Raw genomic sequence first — 19126 nt, forward strand, 5'->3', positions numbered from 1 at the left:
TGCTATGGTATTACCAACTTTGCTCTGGGCATACCTTGATCTTTCCTAGCACAGGTGTCCTCTCAGAGGCATCCAGTGAGAAAAAGGTTTTTATTTTGTTTTTTTTTTGCCTGCAAAGCAGTAAAAGTCTGCCACCATTTCAATTTTGGATTTATTTTGGGCTCATCTGTTGTCATAGAATGACATGCTTATTTGGCAATATTTTTAAATGGAATGACATCGGGTCCTTGTACATGTCAAGCTTTGATGCCTAAGAATAACATAAAAATAGAGCACATGTTGATTTTACGTATGCTTTATTTAACAGACCCATGTTTCAGTCTTAAGATGTAAGAAAAAAAAAAAAAAAGGCACCAAAAGAGTGACCACCTGTAATACATTGTGTCCCTATGGTAGAGTTTCCTGCCCACCTGCCCTGTCTTTGCTGTTCTGTCTTGTATCCATTCCATGACTTAGACTGATGCCCAGCACAGCGGGGTCATGATGGGATGGTGTGGCTGATATTTCACATTAACTCTACTGTGTTGGGATCTTCATGCACAGGAGAAACAGGCTTTTATGATGCCAGAATATTCTACAGAACTCCTGGACCTCTTGGAGTTAACTTGTTCTGACAATGGTGATGTTTGCAATACAAATACCCTGCTCAGGCACTTTCTGTCTGGAGTGAAGCCATGTGGCTGGAATGTGTTGAAAGCTCTTTTGAGCAAGCACTGTCTCTTTTGAATTTGGCTAGTGTAAAGGGAGTAAGCTTAGGACTCAAAGGCATGACAAACCATCATGAAGAATGAGCAACTGAAAGCAGTAGTGGAGAAGGACTATTAACTGGGATATAGAGAATTCTGTGACAACGTGACACATTTGCTTCATGGTATTTTTAGCAAAAATGCTACAGTACAAAAAAGAACTCTCTAAAAGAGTTGACCTAATACAAATGATATGAGGTTATTCCACCATTATTATTATTTATTTCTTTTTATACTTGTAATAATTCAGGTGCTTTCCAGACAGAAAAGCTGCAGGCCCTGCCCCAAGGAGCTTACAATCTAAAGGTGGACAAGGAGAAAGACGTGAAGGAGAGAGGGTCTACAGAGCAGTCAGGAGGCCAAGATGGAAACTAACCAATCAAATATGATTTGAGCACATTGTTGCAAAGCTATACAAACTATTTTCCAATTATGACTCATATTTTCCATTTTGGTTTAACTGTATCTGCCATGACACAAACAGGTGTGGAGGAAGGAAGCTTTCAATATGTGAGATCAGAGAGAGCAGCATGTGTGTAAAGCAGAGCTGGAAAACTCACCTTAGAGTATAGCGATGAGAGGGGTTTGCCTGGATTTCCAAGACACAGTTCAGTACCAGGACAATTTAGGTCCAGAAGGACACAGCTTTAGGTCAGGTCCTACAGGTTTACATGGGATAGATTCCATCAGAAATATAAATGCACTCTATGCATCTGGAAGTTCCTTAATACACTGTAATATTAACAAGAAAATCTATCATGGCAGGGCTGGGGAAGTTAAGAATGAAATAACAGCAGTTTGTGATATATTTAAGGAGGAAAGAATGGTGTTGAAAGTTGGGGGTGTATATTCTTATACCAGTTGTAAAATGAAATTTTTAATAATGTAGTACACCAGCCAACGATTAAAAAACCCCACAATGTTTAATTTTAAAAATACTGGTTTTCACTAAGATAGTAGGTCACTCATCAGTTATGAAAAATACTATTAGATTTTCTTTATACATTTAGGTATCTATTATAAAACATCCAATCAGGTTCCCCCAAACTGTAAAATTTTCAAAGAAACTCCCTTAAGGCTTGCCCTTTAAAACTTCTCAACAAGTTGCCATATTTATTCAAGTACTCAGGGGAATCATTGTATGCTTGTTTATTCCTGAAGTATCTCTTCCTTAGCAAATGCAGGTGTATTGTGAAGGCAGAAGCTAATAAGCAGCTGAATATTAAAGTGCATAGGTTGTCCACAGGAGGAAAGAAAATGCTTGAAGAAGCAGTAGCTGTGGTGATAAAGGATTCTTGGGGAGTAATCCATCATCAATTTTTAGTAAGCCACAGATATTTCTTTTCCTATAAGAAACATTTACATATAGTCTTCAAAACTTGCAAATGTATTTCTAACAATGGTATCAGGACAGTCATACTCCTCTTGCTGTGAGGGAAAAGTTGTAATTAAATAACCAAACAGACCTATTTTTCATAATTTACAGGTATTCATGTTCCTTCAATAAATAAAAGAATATAATTTATCTTCTGATTCTGTATAGATTTTGACACAAGTTTCTAGCAATTTAAATAAATGATTCTAATAGCTTGACATGAATTATGCTGGCAGAAGCCACCTACGATTATTATGGTGCACAGAATCTTTTAAGAACCTACAAAGTTAAATAAAAGCTTACAAGTCTCTTAAGCTACTTTTTATTTGCATAGAAAAATATTTATCATAGGAGTCAACTATCATATGAGAGAAATTCCATTTGTTGTAATTGAAAAAGATAGCTAAAAAGTTTCTGTGGGTTATTGCAACAGTACAAGAATACAAGATGCTTCCATTTATTAAAAAATGTAAAACAAATCGTGAAAGCTAAAGCAGGCTACAAAACAGAAGGTCCTCATATTTTCTTTCTCTTGACTACTATGTTACAAGATCATGTGCCACAGTTGAGTATTATAAAGTGTAATTCTGCATTAGCTAATATAATCCTTAAAACATTCCCCCCCAAAAGCACTATGCAAAATATATATATTTGTAAATGCTTCCTCCTGTAAGCATCACAACCTTGTTATCACATAGTCACCCTGAACAATTGTTTCCTGTTTCCCATCAGAGTCAATGCTAATGTCCAATGCCTTGTCCAGCTGGTCCTGTGGAGTGGCAGGTTCTGAGTCCTGTAACTCCATTTTCTCTGTTTCTGAAGCGCAAACACTTCCCTCGACCCGTGAATCCAAAGACTCACTGGGATTTTGTGACTCAGCTAACATGCATTTTTTGCCAGAATTTCGGAAGTTTAATTCACAGTTCATGATCAATTCTCCCTCTTCCAGTTCATCGGTTTTCTCACATTGTTCCTCTGCCTGTTGACGGGAAACTTCTTCAGAAACGGTGTAGATTTTATTTGTACTCTGCTCCACAGAGTTTGTTTTTGATCGTCTGTGAAACAACCCGAAATTTTTAATGTCTGTTACAAAATTCACACGCTTTTGTTTCTCCTGAGTGGACTCTGACACCATCATTGCTGAGCCATTGCTTACATTATGTCCTTCAGAGGCAATACTGGCTGATCGTGGATGAATCATCGTTGTTATGTCAAAAAGGCTGAAGGGTTTCTTCTTTCCTTTCTTGTTTCCTTCACTCTCACTATTTTCCTCGTTTTCTGACAGAGAGGCAGTGTCTTTGCTCATCTTTGCAGTCTGTAAATTAGACAGCTTGCTTCCTTTTAACAAACCCAGGACTTCAAAGCGAAAGCTGGAAATGTCTTGTTTTAACTCCTAAAAATTAGGAAGAAAGATCAAATGTCAGAACATCAAAGCTAATTTGACTTTCTTTTTGAAATTAAAAAAAAAAAAAAAAAAAAAAAAAAAAGAAAGGGCTTATTCTTGGGACAGTAATAAATAAACTTTACAGTCTGGATGTTGGCATACCTAGGTCCCTCCAACACATAATTCTCTTCCTAAATTATTCAAATTTTCTGCTCTTGCTAAATATAGCTATGAAATGTTTATACACATGAATCACTTCAACTGCTTATATTTGTACTTTTGGGGAGCCACTATCTTTTAACTATATAATTTTTTTTCTGACTACTGGTTGCTCTGACTGTACTCATCTCCCTTCAGCCTTGGGTTTCTTTGGGTGTGGTCTAAACCAGTTATGCTATTTTTATTTCAATTAAAATTTCTGGTTTAAAAGAAATTTCTTTTGAAGAAGTTTAAAGTTTAAAGAAGTTTAAAGGTTGAGGATATTGCTCTAGGAAGCAAGTTATATGCTACCTGAATGAGTGTAAGCAATTTGCTTCACAGTCTTAAAATATCTTAGGAATTATTATTATTAAAATTATTAAATTATTAAAACACCTGTAAACATAAACACATACCTTAAAATTTTCTTCTGTCAATCCTTCCTCAGTTTTGGCATCTCTTATCATTGCTGCAACATACCTTTTAACCAGATTTCTCATAACTTCCTAAAAATATAAAGTATTGTGTTAGCTTTCTTGGTATCAGTCAGCAAACCTACAGTCATAAACTCTGCTTGGGCTTTTTCATGTTTTAGGAACATGATAAAAACTATACAAAGCTTAGGTCTGTTTGAAAATTTGTTTTGTTTTTTGATGGAAACTACTAATGCTTATGGTCCTGAGAAGGGATGTGTTGGGTTTGACCCAAGGTATGTTTCCTGCCAGTAATATCCAGCCTGGCAGCGAGCAGTTGCTGATGCCTCATGAGGAGAGCAAGCTTGGTGTGGCTGTACAACTTTATTTCCAGCTATTCTCCCTCAAGGCTCCTGTGCTGTGAGATGCAGTGACTCTCTGAACAAAAATGAGAGCTCTAGGTTTAATTGGCCGTGACAGGTTTTCTTATGCATTCTGAACTAATGTAAACTCTCAGCATTCAGAAATCCTCTGCCAATGAATTCTACAGCATGGAGCAAGATTCCATTTGGGGTTTTATTTTTAACCTTTTGTCTGGTAGCTTCCATTGTTGTCTTCTAAGAATCCTAGAAATTATTTAGGTTGAAAGAGATACCTGGAGGCTGTCTGAGTCATCTCAGTGCCATGCCCAGTCAAGTCCTAAATATCTCCATGAGTGAAGATGCTGCAGCCTCCCTGAGCTGCATTTTTCAATTCTTAACTACTCTCACTTGAAGATAATTCTCCTTACCTTACAGTATTTCCCTTCCTTCAACTTGTGTCCATTTTGTATTCTACCTCGAAGAAAAATCAGGCTCTTTCTCTCTAATCACTCTGTTTTTTTAGGCAGCAGTTATATTCCCCCTAACCTACTTCAGGCTGAAATCTAAGCTTATTTGACAGTCCTCTCACCATCTTGGTGCCCCCTAGCTGGATCCCTTGCAGTTTGTTACTATTTCTCTTGTACTGTGGGGCTCAGACATGACATACTGCTCTGGATAGAGTCTCACAAGGGCTGGAGGGGAATAATCACTTCCCTCTAGAGGCTGCCTATACAGCCTCACTGATGAAGTGTAGTACATAGATGGCACCCAGTTCACAGATAAATGGCAAGCAACTGCTCTGTGCTCACCTTCCTCACGATTTTATAGATCTCTGTTGTACTTCCCACAGCTGCCTCTTCTTCCAGTTGGAAAAGTCCCAGTTTGCCTAATTATTTCCCATATGGGATTCATTAACTACCAAGCCTACAGCTCACACCTTGTTTAACTTGCAGCCCTTTTAACACGACAGAAATTCAAAATAAAGCTGAAAATTATTCATTGTGAAATAATAATCTAAAAAAAAAATAGAAGCTGAAGAAGGAAGCATGAAAAAGAATTGCTTATAGGGGATCTAGGCAGAGGGGTTATTAAGGAAGTTGTCTATGGGGGACTAAAGCTGGAGACATGAAGAGCAGGTTCTCAGGGAGCATGTCAGTTCACTGCACATATGGTGCTGATGATTTCTGGCAGGAGGAATTTGCTTTTTTAAAGGCAATGTTACAATGGGCAAAATACTGGATAGCATGTTACTGCTCTAGAAAATATCCTTTTGCTCCAAAAAGAAGACAATTATCTTCTCAAATGCTTTTGTCTGAACATCAAAAATACTAAGCTTGTTCACTGAAGAGGAAATAAGTACTGATTTTTTGGTTTTTTCCTTTTATTTTCCTTTTCTACTTTCTCACGAAGTTCTTCCATTTTTTTCCTTACGAAGACATTCTGAAGGCATAGAAAAACAATTGCCCAAAGAATAAACACAGGTCTGTACCTGGTATTGATGATGTCTCCTCAAATTGTCAGCTGCACGTCTCTGAAAAATAGAAAAGAATAAAAAAAATATTAATCCCTGTCTGGAAGTAAAATACTTAACCACAGAAAACAGCAGGCCTGTGCATTATATGGTATCAAGCAAGCTGAGAAAAGCTTCAAAATCTCTTGAAAAATGACAGTGTTTGGAAAAAGACTATCATTTGCTTTATAGAAAGGAGAAGGCTGCTGGGGGAAGGCAAAGTGAATTTTCTACACTTTTGTCAAAATGCTTTTATTCCTGCATCAGCATAGAGGTGGTGGGGCAGCCAGGTCACAGGTTGCAGAGCCCCAAGGTCAGTGATCTGAGATAGAAATGGAACAATGGATCATGCCACTCACTTGCACAGACTGAAGCACATTTTACTGAATTTAAAAAAGCTTGACTCGTGTCAAGTTAGATTTTTCTTGGAGGTGCACAGCGAAAGAACAGCAGTCAATGGACATGAGCTACAGGAAGGAAAATTCTGTATGGAAAATAAAGCCATGGTGCTAGCAAGACACTGGCTATGGCTCCTAATACCTCATTTAAAATAAAGCTAACCAAAATCTGCACAATAAAACTGTATTAATGAGAAAGTTCCCCCTTAGTTCTCTGTTAAAAACACTTAGTGTTAGAGAGATATATGGAAGAAAGAAACAGCTTTCAACATAGTTTGGTCTTGATAAGGAGAGAGGGTAAAAGGGACAGTAACTCTGAAGAGGAGCAGCAAAAAGAAGCATGGTAGGATGAAAGAATAGCCCAGGTTTCAAGCAGGTGTTGTATCAGATTATACTGCCATATCTATGGGCTGCCCAGAAAAAGATGAGGAAAAAAAGCCTGAATTATTTTTGCCTTGAATTCCTTTTGTCCTCAATTGCATAATGAGTAACATATCCCCATCCTCTACCATAATTATCCCTAACTGTTGAAAGGAAAACAGCATTAACTTAGACTCTCATATCTGCTGCTGACAAGAAAATAATGTGTCTGACCACTGCTTATATTTCTCCAAACAGAACACTGAACATCTGCTTAAAAAAACAGGGTGAAAGGACATCCAAGGGACTTGTTAAAATTGACCTCAGTTGCATAGTGGGGCAGGCATGGCAAGTTATTTTGTAGTTTTGTTTTTCACTTGAAAGAAGTGATGAACCTTTTCCCTGTATTTATAGTCTGTTTACACTTCAGGGTTGATTTCTTGTTTGCAACTAATTTGAGGGATGCAATGGCTTTGTGGTTGGGCTAGCATAAAATAATAAAAAGGGGGAAAATCATTATTTCCTAATCAGTCTGAACAGCCACTGGGGTAGGGCTTTGTACATGAGAATGCTTTCTTCAGTATTTTTCCAGATTGTGTTTCTCCATCTATGCCTTATGAAAGAGAAAATGGATATTTCTGGTGTTTAAGGATGGAAGGATGGGCAGGCTAGCCCAGCACCAGGGATGGAGGGGACAATGCAGCCGTGGGAAGGCTCATACCCTCACAACACCCGAACTTAGCTGGTTTTAGAAAAAAACCTCATCTTTCTTACAGCTGACCACACGGTGGAGATGTTTCATTCTGCTGAGAGAGCACCAAGGGAGTCCGTGGCTAAGAGAGCTCTCAACAACAGATCTGACTCAAAGGTGAAGGAAAAAACTTTAGGGTGTAATTGAAACACACTTCAGGTAAAGTGAATAATACCTAAGTAAAAAAATGCTGATTCTTGTCTTGCACAATACTTCCTGCAGCTGCTGTCTGCTCTGCTTTATTTTACAGTGAAATGTGAAATAAATGCACAGGTTTAATTCTGTACCTGTAACAAGAACTACCTAGATAACATTTATCCTTTTTTTTTGCAACCAATTCGGAAACTCCCAGAAAGAGAGGCTGAGATTTTTTCCACTTAATGTAATGCCATCAAGTACAGTTTGGGATAACTATGTGAAAAGATTTATGTAATAATGTGTCAGAACAGTTCTGCTGCACTTTATTGTTTTCAATTCATACCACCAAGAAGCTGAAAAAAAATTAATTTAATTGTATGTTTTTATGCACAGCTATATACTTATTCCACTGGGAATTACACATAACCAATCAAATTTATTATCACCAAACTTTATTATCTCTCATTTTAATGTTTAGATTCCATCTCCAGTTCCTAATCATTTTTTGCTTCCTTTTGAAAGCAGAATGAATCTTTGCCTAAACACATCTGAAAACCAGGCTATTCACAAGAACTAAAATGTCATTAACATTCATATTGTCCTTTTTTAGTTCTCAGCTGGCCTGCTTTTCTCTACTTGGTTATAGTCTAATTTATGGTTCAAAATTTGTTTCAAGTAACCATTGTTCTATGTGCATGAAGAAATTGAAAATGATGGCTGGCAAAGGGATGAAAGTTTAATTTGACTAAAAATAGCAACATGGTAGGAAACACAGCTATGCATGTTGAATGCAAAAATGAAATTGAGGGAGATGCTGTTGTCACTTTCCAAAAGGGGGCACTAATATCCTTTAGGAAGCTTTAATAGTAGCTCCACTAGAAGTGATAATTATTTTGGTCTTCCTGTTTATGACATTCCTAGTAATTTGTACTGTTTAGAAAAAAGATCTGTTTAGCAGTCAAAAATTTAATAATATTGTATTACTTACTTTGATGTGTTTTATTAAAATTGTATATTTTATAATGCAGCAATACAAATCCAATGTCTGCATTTGACCTTAAACCGCTTAGTGATAAAAGTCCAGAAAATGGAATTATTGTGTTAAGTTGTGGGATATATTCCTCATCTTGAATAGAAGCATCACCTTTAAAGGATTTGAACTTTTGTGTGTTGACAGAGAGACTTCTCCATGAAATGGTTCTTGGCTGTACAAGGAACACTCCAGATTATTGATTTCCATGGCAGATGGAAGGTGCTCCTTCTTCACTCAACTTTTAATAAAATACATTACAGAGAGAATACAAAATGCTTATACTGACAGAAATTGCATCATTTTCCACTGGGTGAAAAAAAGAAAAGAGAAGGGAAAAGGAGATTTTCTGTGACAAATGATAATAAAATCATGTAGGTTGCTTGGAAAATGGCATAAAAATCTGGATAGCTAGAAAAGAAGTAACTGTTTATCTAAAGATCAGATAAAAAAATATAAAAAAATTTCAGTAGCACTGAAGCTATCCCTGACAATCCTTTCCATTTTCACTTCTGAAATACTTAAAATTATAGGTAAAACATTTTTGGTGACTGATTAGATGTAAACTAGAATGTAATTTGAGAAAAAACAGTGCTCTTTGTTCTGTTGGGACTAGGATTTCTTTTCCCATATATCTTTTTATTTCTGAAATAGCAATAGATTTCAGATGGCCAACAGGATTAACCTTGACACACTCATAAAGCCTTGTGTAGTCAGGAAAACCTCAGCCTAAATAACAGAATCATATTGCTAATCTGGCTTTTGCAAAGGTGAGCTAACAAAATAAATAGAACTGATATAGATATAGATGATATAGACATATGTAAAGAGCAGCACACACATTTCAGAATTTTAAGTGCAGAAGATAACTGATAGCAGCTGAAGGAAATGCTGCATACCTGGGATATGTCAAAATGACAGAATATAAAAATGTGCTGAACTCTGAATGGTAGAAGAGTTCTGTCTGATTCATAGCAGAGCTGAAATATTAGTAAATCACATGTACCATCCTGGCTTTCCTTCAGCTGAAGCTGTGGCTAGAGAAGCTGCCATCAGCATGGCTGGATGCTGTATTGCTTGGAGAAAAAATCTCTCCCTTAAAACATCTCCTTGTGACTTCACCACCCACTGCTTCAGCTGCCCCACTACAACTAAGGACAGAAGAACCACAGAAACTACATCTAAGGAGAAGCAAATTAATTGGCTTTTTTCAGAGGCACCTCACATCGCTACAGACCGTGTTTATGCCCATGAGAGTTTTGTTATAAACAGCAATGCAGATGATCCTCCCAAGCAGCCATGTCATACTTATTTTTACTGGCATTTCTCTTCCTCCTATGGGGCAGATAAACCGTTTGACTAGAATATGTGCTGTAAACTATCCTGACCCTGAATCCTTTACACAGTCTGCCTGCATGTAATGAACTTTCAAGTATACACATACATAAATTTTACAATGCATTCTTGACACATTAGATTTGATCCTTTACTCAGTCCTAGTTCATGATTCCTGGCTTTTTGTTGCTGAGCACTTTTTGCAGAGATCATGCATAATCCCTTGCCAGCTCCTTTCAGTCTATCATCTATTTTGTATCCTTTAGCACTGACTCACTCTTTGGATGCACACTATTGCTTTTTCTACTGGAAAACACCATAGTATGTCACCTCTGATTAGTACTTCTTAATAGGAAAGTTAACATTTAGAGATTTCAGAACAGAATGTTTTGAAGTCTGAGTTCTGCCTTACAGACAATGTGGCATCCATCCATCAATCCATATAGCCAATATAAGAAAATCATATTATAGCATTTTTTTTCTCTCCCAGTCCTAGCTGTAGGGAAGGAGACAGTTTGTAATGCAGGACTCAGTGAAAAGGAGTAGATCCCAACAAAGCTTATCTTGCAGCTCAGAGGCCAAAGTTATTACAGGGGAGATACAAGTGAGCTGAAGTCATCTGAGATACTTGAACAAAAGGCAGAGAAAACTCTTCATTAAATTTTGGTTGAAAGGGCATAGAGGTCCTAAATTTAATTTGTGATGTAGCTTGTTGGGACTATTGAAAAAGTTCTAGGAAATCAAGGCTGAGCTGTGGGTGATGGGAAGTTTGAGAAAACCAGAAAGAAGTGCATTCTTTCAGGAAAAACTATGAGATCACTGTGGTATGCCCATTTGTTGACTGATGGTTTAACCTCTTGAAGAATGTCCAGTTAACAGCACCTATCTGGTGGTTTGCATCTATCCAATGAGGAAATCAGAGCACAGAGTGCATATGCACATCTTATTCCATTTTGGAGCTTGGGTGAATAACTAGGTCTGGAAACTGCAAAAATCCCAGTTCCAAATTCACATAACCCTGATGGGGCTTGTGTTATGCTGAGGAATTAGCTGAAGAACTCTGTAGTTTTCTGAGATGCCCACATGATGGAAGGAATCTGCCTGGTCAGCCACAGCCACTCACCTTTTTCTGGCAGCTGGAAGTGTGGTTGCTATGATGGCTCTGCTGGAGGAGTTTCAGATCTAATTCCAGCTAAGAATCTATTCTGCAGGGGAAACCAGTGATGGATATGGCCCTACTGTCCTATATGCTTTAGGAATTCTACTTTCAAATAATTAAAAAAAAAAAATTTACAGAAATCAACTAAAAATGTCCCATATCTCCCCCTCACTGATGTTCTCCACTCCCAAACTGCTCAGTAATCAGTGGTTCACATTCAAATCACAGGGAAGCTAGGTTCAGCCCCTTCTTTTCTGTTCTCCCAAGAGGGCACCTTAACCCCTACAGCATCTTAAAGATCCTGAGAAGGAAATTTCTGTTGTCATAGCTTTTTATGCTTGGAGTAACTAATCAAATGTCCACAGGAGAACAGAAGTAAACCTGGGTCCCTCCAGCCCAAGATGTTTGCTTTAAATGGCACCTGCTCCTTTCTTCAAACAGAAATTTCATGCCGAAGCTGAAAAGTCTTTCCCAACAAAAGTTTATTTGAAATTGAAATATGCTAATTAAAAAGTTTGGTGTTTAGAGATGTTGGGGGATTTTAAGTAAAAAACTAAAAAAAATTCTATTTGGAAAAATTCTCAAGCAGCTTGGTGCATAGACTCCCTTTGACCCTTTGCTGCATCAGTTTTCCCAAATCTAAGATGTGAGTTTCTTGAAGGTGCTATTTATGTGCCCTATCAGGATTTTCTACATTTTTGTCAAAATGCTTTTATTCCTGGTAGGTGCAGGAAGAGAGATGATCCTTCTGAATCCCCTTTCTCATCACACCATTCACCATAGGGCTAGGAGCACCCCATATTTCTCTTTATTATTCCATTTATCCAAGAATGAGTTTGCTCCCAAATCTGCAGTTTGAGAAGGTAATAAAAAGGAAAAAAAATATTTCCTTATCCCAGATGGAAGGTCTGACAAGAAATATTGTCCTGAAGGTTGAGCTGGGATGTATAAGCATATTCTGTATCCGTCTCAGTCAAGCAGGAATATTGTGTTAATGAACTCTCTGCTACATACTGGCATCATACCATTAATTTTAATATCATTCTCTCAGTTTATACTAGCTAATCATCCCTACCAAATGTTTCACAAATGCCTAGAAGCATTGCCCACTCTCCCACACATACAATACATCATTCTCTCTCTTGACTTTTTCTTTCCAGTATCATCTCATAGTTTCTCCTTCTGTTGGTCTCTGCCTTTACTTTTTTCACTTTCTATATTACACAGTGATATTTTGCTCTCAAAATTATTCACCATTCATGCTAGTTCACTTTTTTGAAAATTTCTATATGAATCACTATTAGTCTTTCTTAACTTAATGTTTTTTTCAGTGTGTGTTTCTTTTAATCTATTACTGGTTTCTTTCAATGTCACTCTCATGTTTATTAGTTTCTTTTCCTGGCTGTTTTTTATCTATACGTAAAAATATGACAGCTACATGAAATAATTGTGCTTTCACAATTTAGATACTGGCCAACTATATCATTATATTGCAATAAGCCTGATATGAAGCTTTCTACAAACAGAACAAAATTTATTTATCAGCATAGTAATTGTGATTTACCTTTATATGCCCCTTTTTCTCTTTACCATATATCTGTACATGCATATGAAATTATTCCTCCAAGTACATCTAGAGAGTAAACTGCATTCCAGGATATTACAGCAGAATAGGTACAAAAAACTTATTACTCACTTACAAAGAAATGGGGAAGAAATAGAAATATAAAGAAAAGGTTGATACAGTAATTGTCCATCAAAGAATTGTATCATATCCCCTGACTTCTTTGAAATGGATGGAAGTTTTTATAATAAGAATCAATAGCACAAGTAATATACCCCTTTCTTTCCTCCTTACTCACATTTGACTCTTCTATTCTCACCTACTGCTTGTCTGAGTTCCTAACAGACTTGAAACATTTATATTCATCAAATCACTATGGTATAGAGAAAATGCCATTATCCACATCTCATCCCAAATAGTCCTCTTCACGCTAGAGCTGGCTAAATTCAGTCTAATTAATGAGGTACTGACTGGCTCATGGGAAATGAAGAAAACATAACTAGAGAGAATTAGTTGTTGGTGGGTTCAGGATGTTGCCTGAACATTTGTGCTGGCAGTATAGAAAAACTGTGTCACTGACTGAGGTATCTCAAGCAGATGAAGTTAGGAGGGAAAAGTTCAAATCTGCTTTACCCACTGCAGCTACCAGAGAAAGAAAGTGGCTGAGATATTATACAGGCATCTGCTGAATCCAGGTGCAGGATTATTCTTGGTCATCTTCTATGCCTTTTCCTCTCTCTTTTTTTTTTTCCCCCCCCGGAAATGTCATTGCTAATAAGCAGTATCAGTATATGGTGTGATTTCAAAATGTGATTCTGAAATAGTTCTACCTTTAAATTCAACAAAACAAGTAAATGCTGTTACCTTTCAAAAATTTTTTTTAAATGGGAACAGATTTTGGTAAGAATGCTTTTATGGTAAACTCATTCCATTACATGTAGAGAGACAGAGACACAGAGAATATCCTATGATTAATACTTCATACATGAGTCTCTGGTTCATGGTATTCAATTATACCTGAACTGTGACACTTGAACTAGGGATTAGCAACCAACAGTTTGGACACTGGCAGACAGGTATACCCGTTTGATCCTTTGTATTTTTTATTGCTCCTAATCATTCTTGCACAATCTGCAGATAAAGCACAATCATGGTTCATTCTGTCATTGTACAGAGAAATGATGATGCTTTCTCTTCAAATACATTGATATCAATGTAAAAAGTAAACATTCTCTGCTAGAATTATTCTCTAGCTCATATGCACATTATTTGACAGTTCAGACACTCCATAAGGCTGAGAAAAATCATCTATATAGCAAAGAGGAGGACTACAGGCAAATTAAACCACACAACTTACCCCTATTGTTCCAAAACTTTCAGGCTTTCTTCTAATTTTTTTCTTGCAAAGGTGTCTCCATAACCATTTGATCAGATACCACAAAGATTTTGGGCTTGGTATGACATTAAAAGGAGTGGGCAGAGTTCCTCCTTCTTCAAAGTAACTCATCCAGAGTTTTGTTCGAGCAAACTTCCACTCAATGTCTGCATGATCCTGCACACAAGAAGCACAGATGTTGCTGCAATTAAGGGGGTGAAATAAACCTCTACAAAAATCTGAAAAAAACTAAAACTAGAACAACCCTGAAATAACGAATTGTCTTGTTGAAATACTGCCATCTTTTGACAGAAGGTCTTTAACACAGAGCAAGGCTATGCTGCTTTACTTCAGTAAGATGTTTGATATGTAAAGTATATCTCTACTTATAAGCACTTCTTTCACTGCTACAAGCTGTTAAATTATTGAAAGTCTCTCAAAAAACAGAAAAGGTAATTGCAAGCAGAAAAATACCACATTTATGGAAGAAACATTTTGTTATAATAGCAGCTCACCATTATTCTGCACAGATCAGTCTAATTATGCTGCTCTGCAGTACTTTCAACAAGTAAGACTCATGCATTTTCTTAGAAATTACCAGTACCCAAAATTCAAAAATAGGTTAATCCAACAAATCATGAGCCTATTAAAACTATGGAATCAAGTATCTTTTTCCCCCTACTACTTCAGAATTCTGTATTTGGAACAGGTTGTGGGGTGAGTTTTTTATTTTTATTTGAAATTTTATTTCTTTTAGAACTTATATAGTATTGTATAATTCTGAAAATTTTGGGAAAATGAAAGCTAAAGGCCATGGAAAGATATCTAAAGCCTAATAGCAGCTGAACAAGAAGTTTAAATCACTAATGTTAGATTTGGATAGTCAAGAACTTCAGCTACAGGTCTTGCCCTGGCCATACAGTAACAAAAGCAACAATTTAGAAGTTGTAGCAGGAAAAGTAGACTATCTACAGCCCAAGTTTTGGTGAGTGGTATTATGCTGTGATATGGTTCACTAGACTCTGACAAGCAGAGTTATACAAACACAGGTGGTCAGTTTTTCTCTTGTGGAAACCTTTGTAATTTCCAGATTGGAAAAAAAAAAGGCACATTTTAAAATCTTAAGACTGTGAAGCTTTCTTTTGTTTGCTTTTTGCATGATCATATTTGAATTTTCACATGACGAATCAGTGTCTATTTTTCTTAGTCTCCTTAATAGACAGTTTAGTAATAAAGCTGTGCCAATAGCTCTGGTAAGGATAACAAGAGTTTTCATCAAAGAAGGAAACAGGACACTGCTGAATGAGAAGACATGACCTTTGGTTGAATAGCTAGTGTCCTTGGAATATGGGCACCCGATTTCTGTTAACTCTATATCCATGTCAGATTAAAAAAAAAAAAAAAAAAAGCATAAATATAATGTATTAAAAATGAAGCAGTGATAGAACAATCCTGGGCTGTCTTTTTCTAAGAAGAGATCCTGAAGAGTGCAGCTTGGGAAGGGCTGTAGCCCACATCCCTTGCCAAAAGGATCAGGACATCCTTCTCAACCCATGAGCTGGCTTCTTCATCACGGTCACCTCTTCCCCATTCGGTATTGTGGGGAAATTTCCCTCTACCCAGTCCAGCTTGGATTTCTTGGTCCTTCCAGAACAATGCAAAAAAATCAGAGTAAATTGCAATATTTGTCGCAATGTTCTGTCTGTGAAGAGTTTTACTGCCAGAAAAATTGAATGTCAGGACAGAGAGAGGCTATATATTATAAATGATCTGAAAACAAGGAACAACTTACAGCAATGAGTTGGTAAGAGTTATTCATCATGGCTATTAGCATGTTGAGTAGAACAACCAGAGATATTACATTATAAGTACCAAACATGGTGGCCCCAACAAATTCCGTGAATTCATGCCTCGCTTTCACATTGGTCACATAGAGATTGATGAGTCCAAATATAGACCAGAATAATGACTGCAGCGTTTCAAATAACCTGAAAAACAAACCCCAGAAGGAATAGCTGTAATAACACATTTAGTTTTCAGATTGTTCAGTTGCTCCCAAAACGCACAAAAGTTCGTGACTTGACTGAGATGAATGACACTTAACACAATATAACCAACATAGAGGGAATATCTTTCTAGTGAAACAATGGCCTAGTGTTTAAAATCTGGGCCCCTGGATATACAATACAGAATCTACAAATTATCCTACAAGCAAAAGGCTGATTTTATTCAAGCTTCAGAGAGATAAAAAAAGTTTCAGAGATCTTATGTTGGACACCTTCTTTTGAAGTATTTTGACCCTTTGCTTTAACTATAAGGGGTAGAATAAGGAGATTCTGTTTCTCCAGGATGTTGAAAGAAGTATGGTGCCCTCGTATTATGCAATTCTGGTTTGTTGAGAGCCACTGAAATAAAAGGAGTTGAATAATTAGAAAGACATTATTATCACTAGCATATGTATTGTTTTATAAAGAAGGGAGACACAAAAAAGACAAGCATGCTGCTTTCAAAAGAAACTTATGTTTTTATGTCTAAAGCATATGATATTCCCTTAGAGAAGTTTGTACAACAGCTAGAAGGCTAGAAACAATTATGAATTTTAAAAAATAATCCTGTGCAGCTAGATAGATGAAAAATGTTCCCTTTTTTCTGTGTTCAGCTACACTATAGTGTTGTAAGAATGGTCCTGGTTAGACTCTGTTCCTTGAAAGTATGAAGCACATAAAGCATCACAGTTTGCCATGGCACCACCTTCTGACACTAGTACAAGCATTCTCCACTATTTTCCAGACGAATATTGCTTCCCTCAATCCTGAGCTCTGAAAAATTTCTGTGCACTTTTCTGTTCAGATCACATAAATTTTCGACCTGCATAGGTGTTATTAATATACAACATAAATATGCTGTGCCTGAAAAAAGTTACTTGATTAAGATGATATAAAGGCTGCTATTTTTACAAAATAATTTCCTCTAAGAAGGAAGCCATTGGTAATAAACATATTTTTAAAAAAGCATAGATACAGAGAAATTAATAAGGAGCAGACATTTATAGCAGTAATTTGATTCAGGTTGGAAGGTGAAAAACAAGAGAATTAATGTTCCTTTGGTAATGCTTTGGTACTATAGATGAACTAAAAACTATAATGAAGTAAAATTGATTTTAAAGTGAAAGATAAAGAAACAGTTTATAACAGAATTTAGAAATTTTGTTGTGTGGAGTGGAGTCATTAGAATCCACACATGTTTTTACAGCCTATCACATTTGCAAGGAATCTTCATGTTTTAGAACACCAGACTTATTTAATGCCCACAGGTAGACAGGGAAGAAATGCAGAGTGACAGATGACTGGATGAAATGGTGACTACACAGCTTTTAATCTCATTTATCTTCCCCTTATCTCTATTTTACCTTTTATCTTTTGAGGTATCTTGAATTGTACAGACTTCACTGTGGTATGAGGTGAACATTATTAGAGTGATGAAATGTTAATAGTTTTCTTTTATTATTAGGATAGTATTAGATGTGTTTGTCAGCACACCACTGTAATACCAAATGGGGGTTCTTTTCTGTAAACAGAATCTAAGTGATTAAAATAACTGGGGAGAGGGGGAGGAGAGAAATAAACATCTACTTACGTTGAAAATGCATTATTCTGCTTTTCACATCGTATTCCTTTGCAGTTGCCAGGTTCATTTGTCTCATAGTAAAAGTACAGCTGGTTCAATCCATTTGCAAAAGCGAGCAGCACAAGGCAGTATATGAAAAGAAACTTCAAAATGTCCAGCAACATTCTTCCTAGAGATATCTGCAGAGGTCCCAGGTGAGAATTTGCAGTGAATAATGAGATCAAGCGCAGGGAGCTAAAGATGTTTGCGATTGCAAACAGGGCCTCAGCCACCAGGGTTGGATGCCACATGTCCCAGCTCTCCCGTGGAACTAACCCACTATACTGAAAACAAGCAGAAGGGAAGAAATTACTCCTCTATTTTGATGCATAAACAAGCACGTCAGTTTCTTTATAAGCTGCTCAATTAATTTGCAGATATCACAATAGATTTTCACAGTAGCAAAAATTTTCACGGTTTAAAAATTCTGACACAGCAAAAGGAAGAGTTTTGAGCACCTTGCTTTTTAGAATTATAGAAATTTCCAGCTGTACAAGCAGGTAAATTATTTCTTTGAAGAAAAGTGCAGGGCTGACTGTGATGGATAGAAACCCACAAAACCTCTGGCAAGTAGGAAGAAAACATTCAATCACCGAGTAAGTATATCACTAAATCACTAATATTGGATCAATGATGAAAAAGATGTTTATTAATGAACCTTTGCAAACTGCTTATGTGTCTCATTATCAGAGTCTGACCTCTGAAACTGTGAGTTCTGTTCCAGCTCTGCCAAAAAAAGCCTTGAAGATGAAAGATATTTTAACTGAGGCTTAACTACTGTGGCAGAATCATTATTATTTATTTGGTCTCATTAATCTGTTTTATAGACCATATCAGAGGAGAGAATCTATGCTAGGAAGCCCTCTAAAAAGGGGATAATTTAATATACAGCAGATTTCAAAGTGGTCTATGGTGTTGTCCACACAGATGCAGCTCCAGAGCTGCTGGGCATGCCCTGAGCAGTAAGGAAAGGGACTCCATGTGTCACTGGGGCCAGATGACACAACATTATCAGGCATCACAGCATTTCACCACATTCACCTTACAAAGAAAGTGATCATCTCAGAGTGGTTCAGGAACACCTGAGTAACTTGAACGTACATTAAGTCTGTAGGACCTGATCAGATGCATCCCAGAATCCTAAAGAAACTGGCTGATGTAGTTTCCAAGTCACACTCCATCATATTTGAAAAATCCTGTGAGTCAGGTGAAGTCCCCAGTGACTGGAAAGAGGGAAGCATTGTACCCATTTTTAAAAAGAGGAGAAATGAAAACCTTGGGAACAACCAACCTGTCAGCCTCCTCTCTGTCTCTAGGAAGGCCATGGAACAGATCCTCCTGGAAGCTGTGCCAAGGCACATG

General features: G+C 37.0%; 1 protein-coding gene across 1 annotated transcript in view; it reads right to left on the reverse strand.

Annotated features, from left to right (window-relative positions):
* Positions 1–304: 304 nt before the first annotated feature.
* Positions 305–19126, reverse strand: part of TRPC4 (transient receptor potential cation channel subfamily C member 4) — a 130511-nt gene continuing 111689 nt past the window's right edge. Inside the window, exons 6-11 of the mRNA XM_056488019.1 lie at positions 17735–18048; positions 15891–16086; positions 14081–14275; positions 5968–6009; positions 4120–4209; positions 305–3514 (exon numbers count right to left, since the gene is read on the reverse strand). Of these exons, the coding sequence (XP_056343994.1) occupies positions 2798–3514; positions 4120–4209; positions 5968–6009; positions 14081–14275; positions 15891–16086; positions 17735–18048 (1554 nt within the window). The 3' untranslated portion in view covers positions 305–2797. The remainder of the gene's footprint in view (positions 3515–4119; positions 4210–5967; positions 6010–14080; positions 14276–15890; positions 16087–17734; positions 18049–19126) is intronic.

The sequence above is a fragment of the Oenanthe melanoleuca genome, chromosome 1 (assembly GCF_029582105.1).
Source record: "Oenanthe melanoleuca isolate GR-GAL-2019-014 chromosome 1, OMel1.0, whole genome shotgun sequence".
Classification (NCBI taxonomy): Eukaryota; Metazoa; Chordata; class Aves; order Passeriformes; family Muscicapidae; genus Oenanthe; species Oenanthe melanoleuca.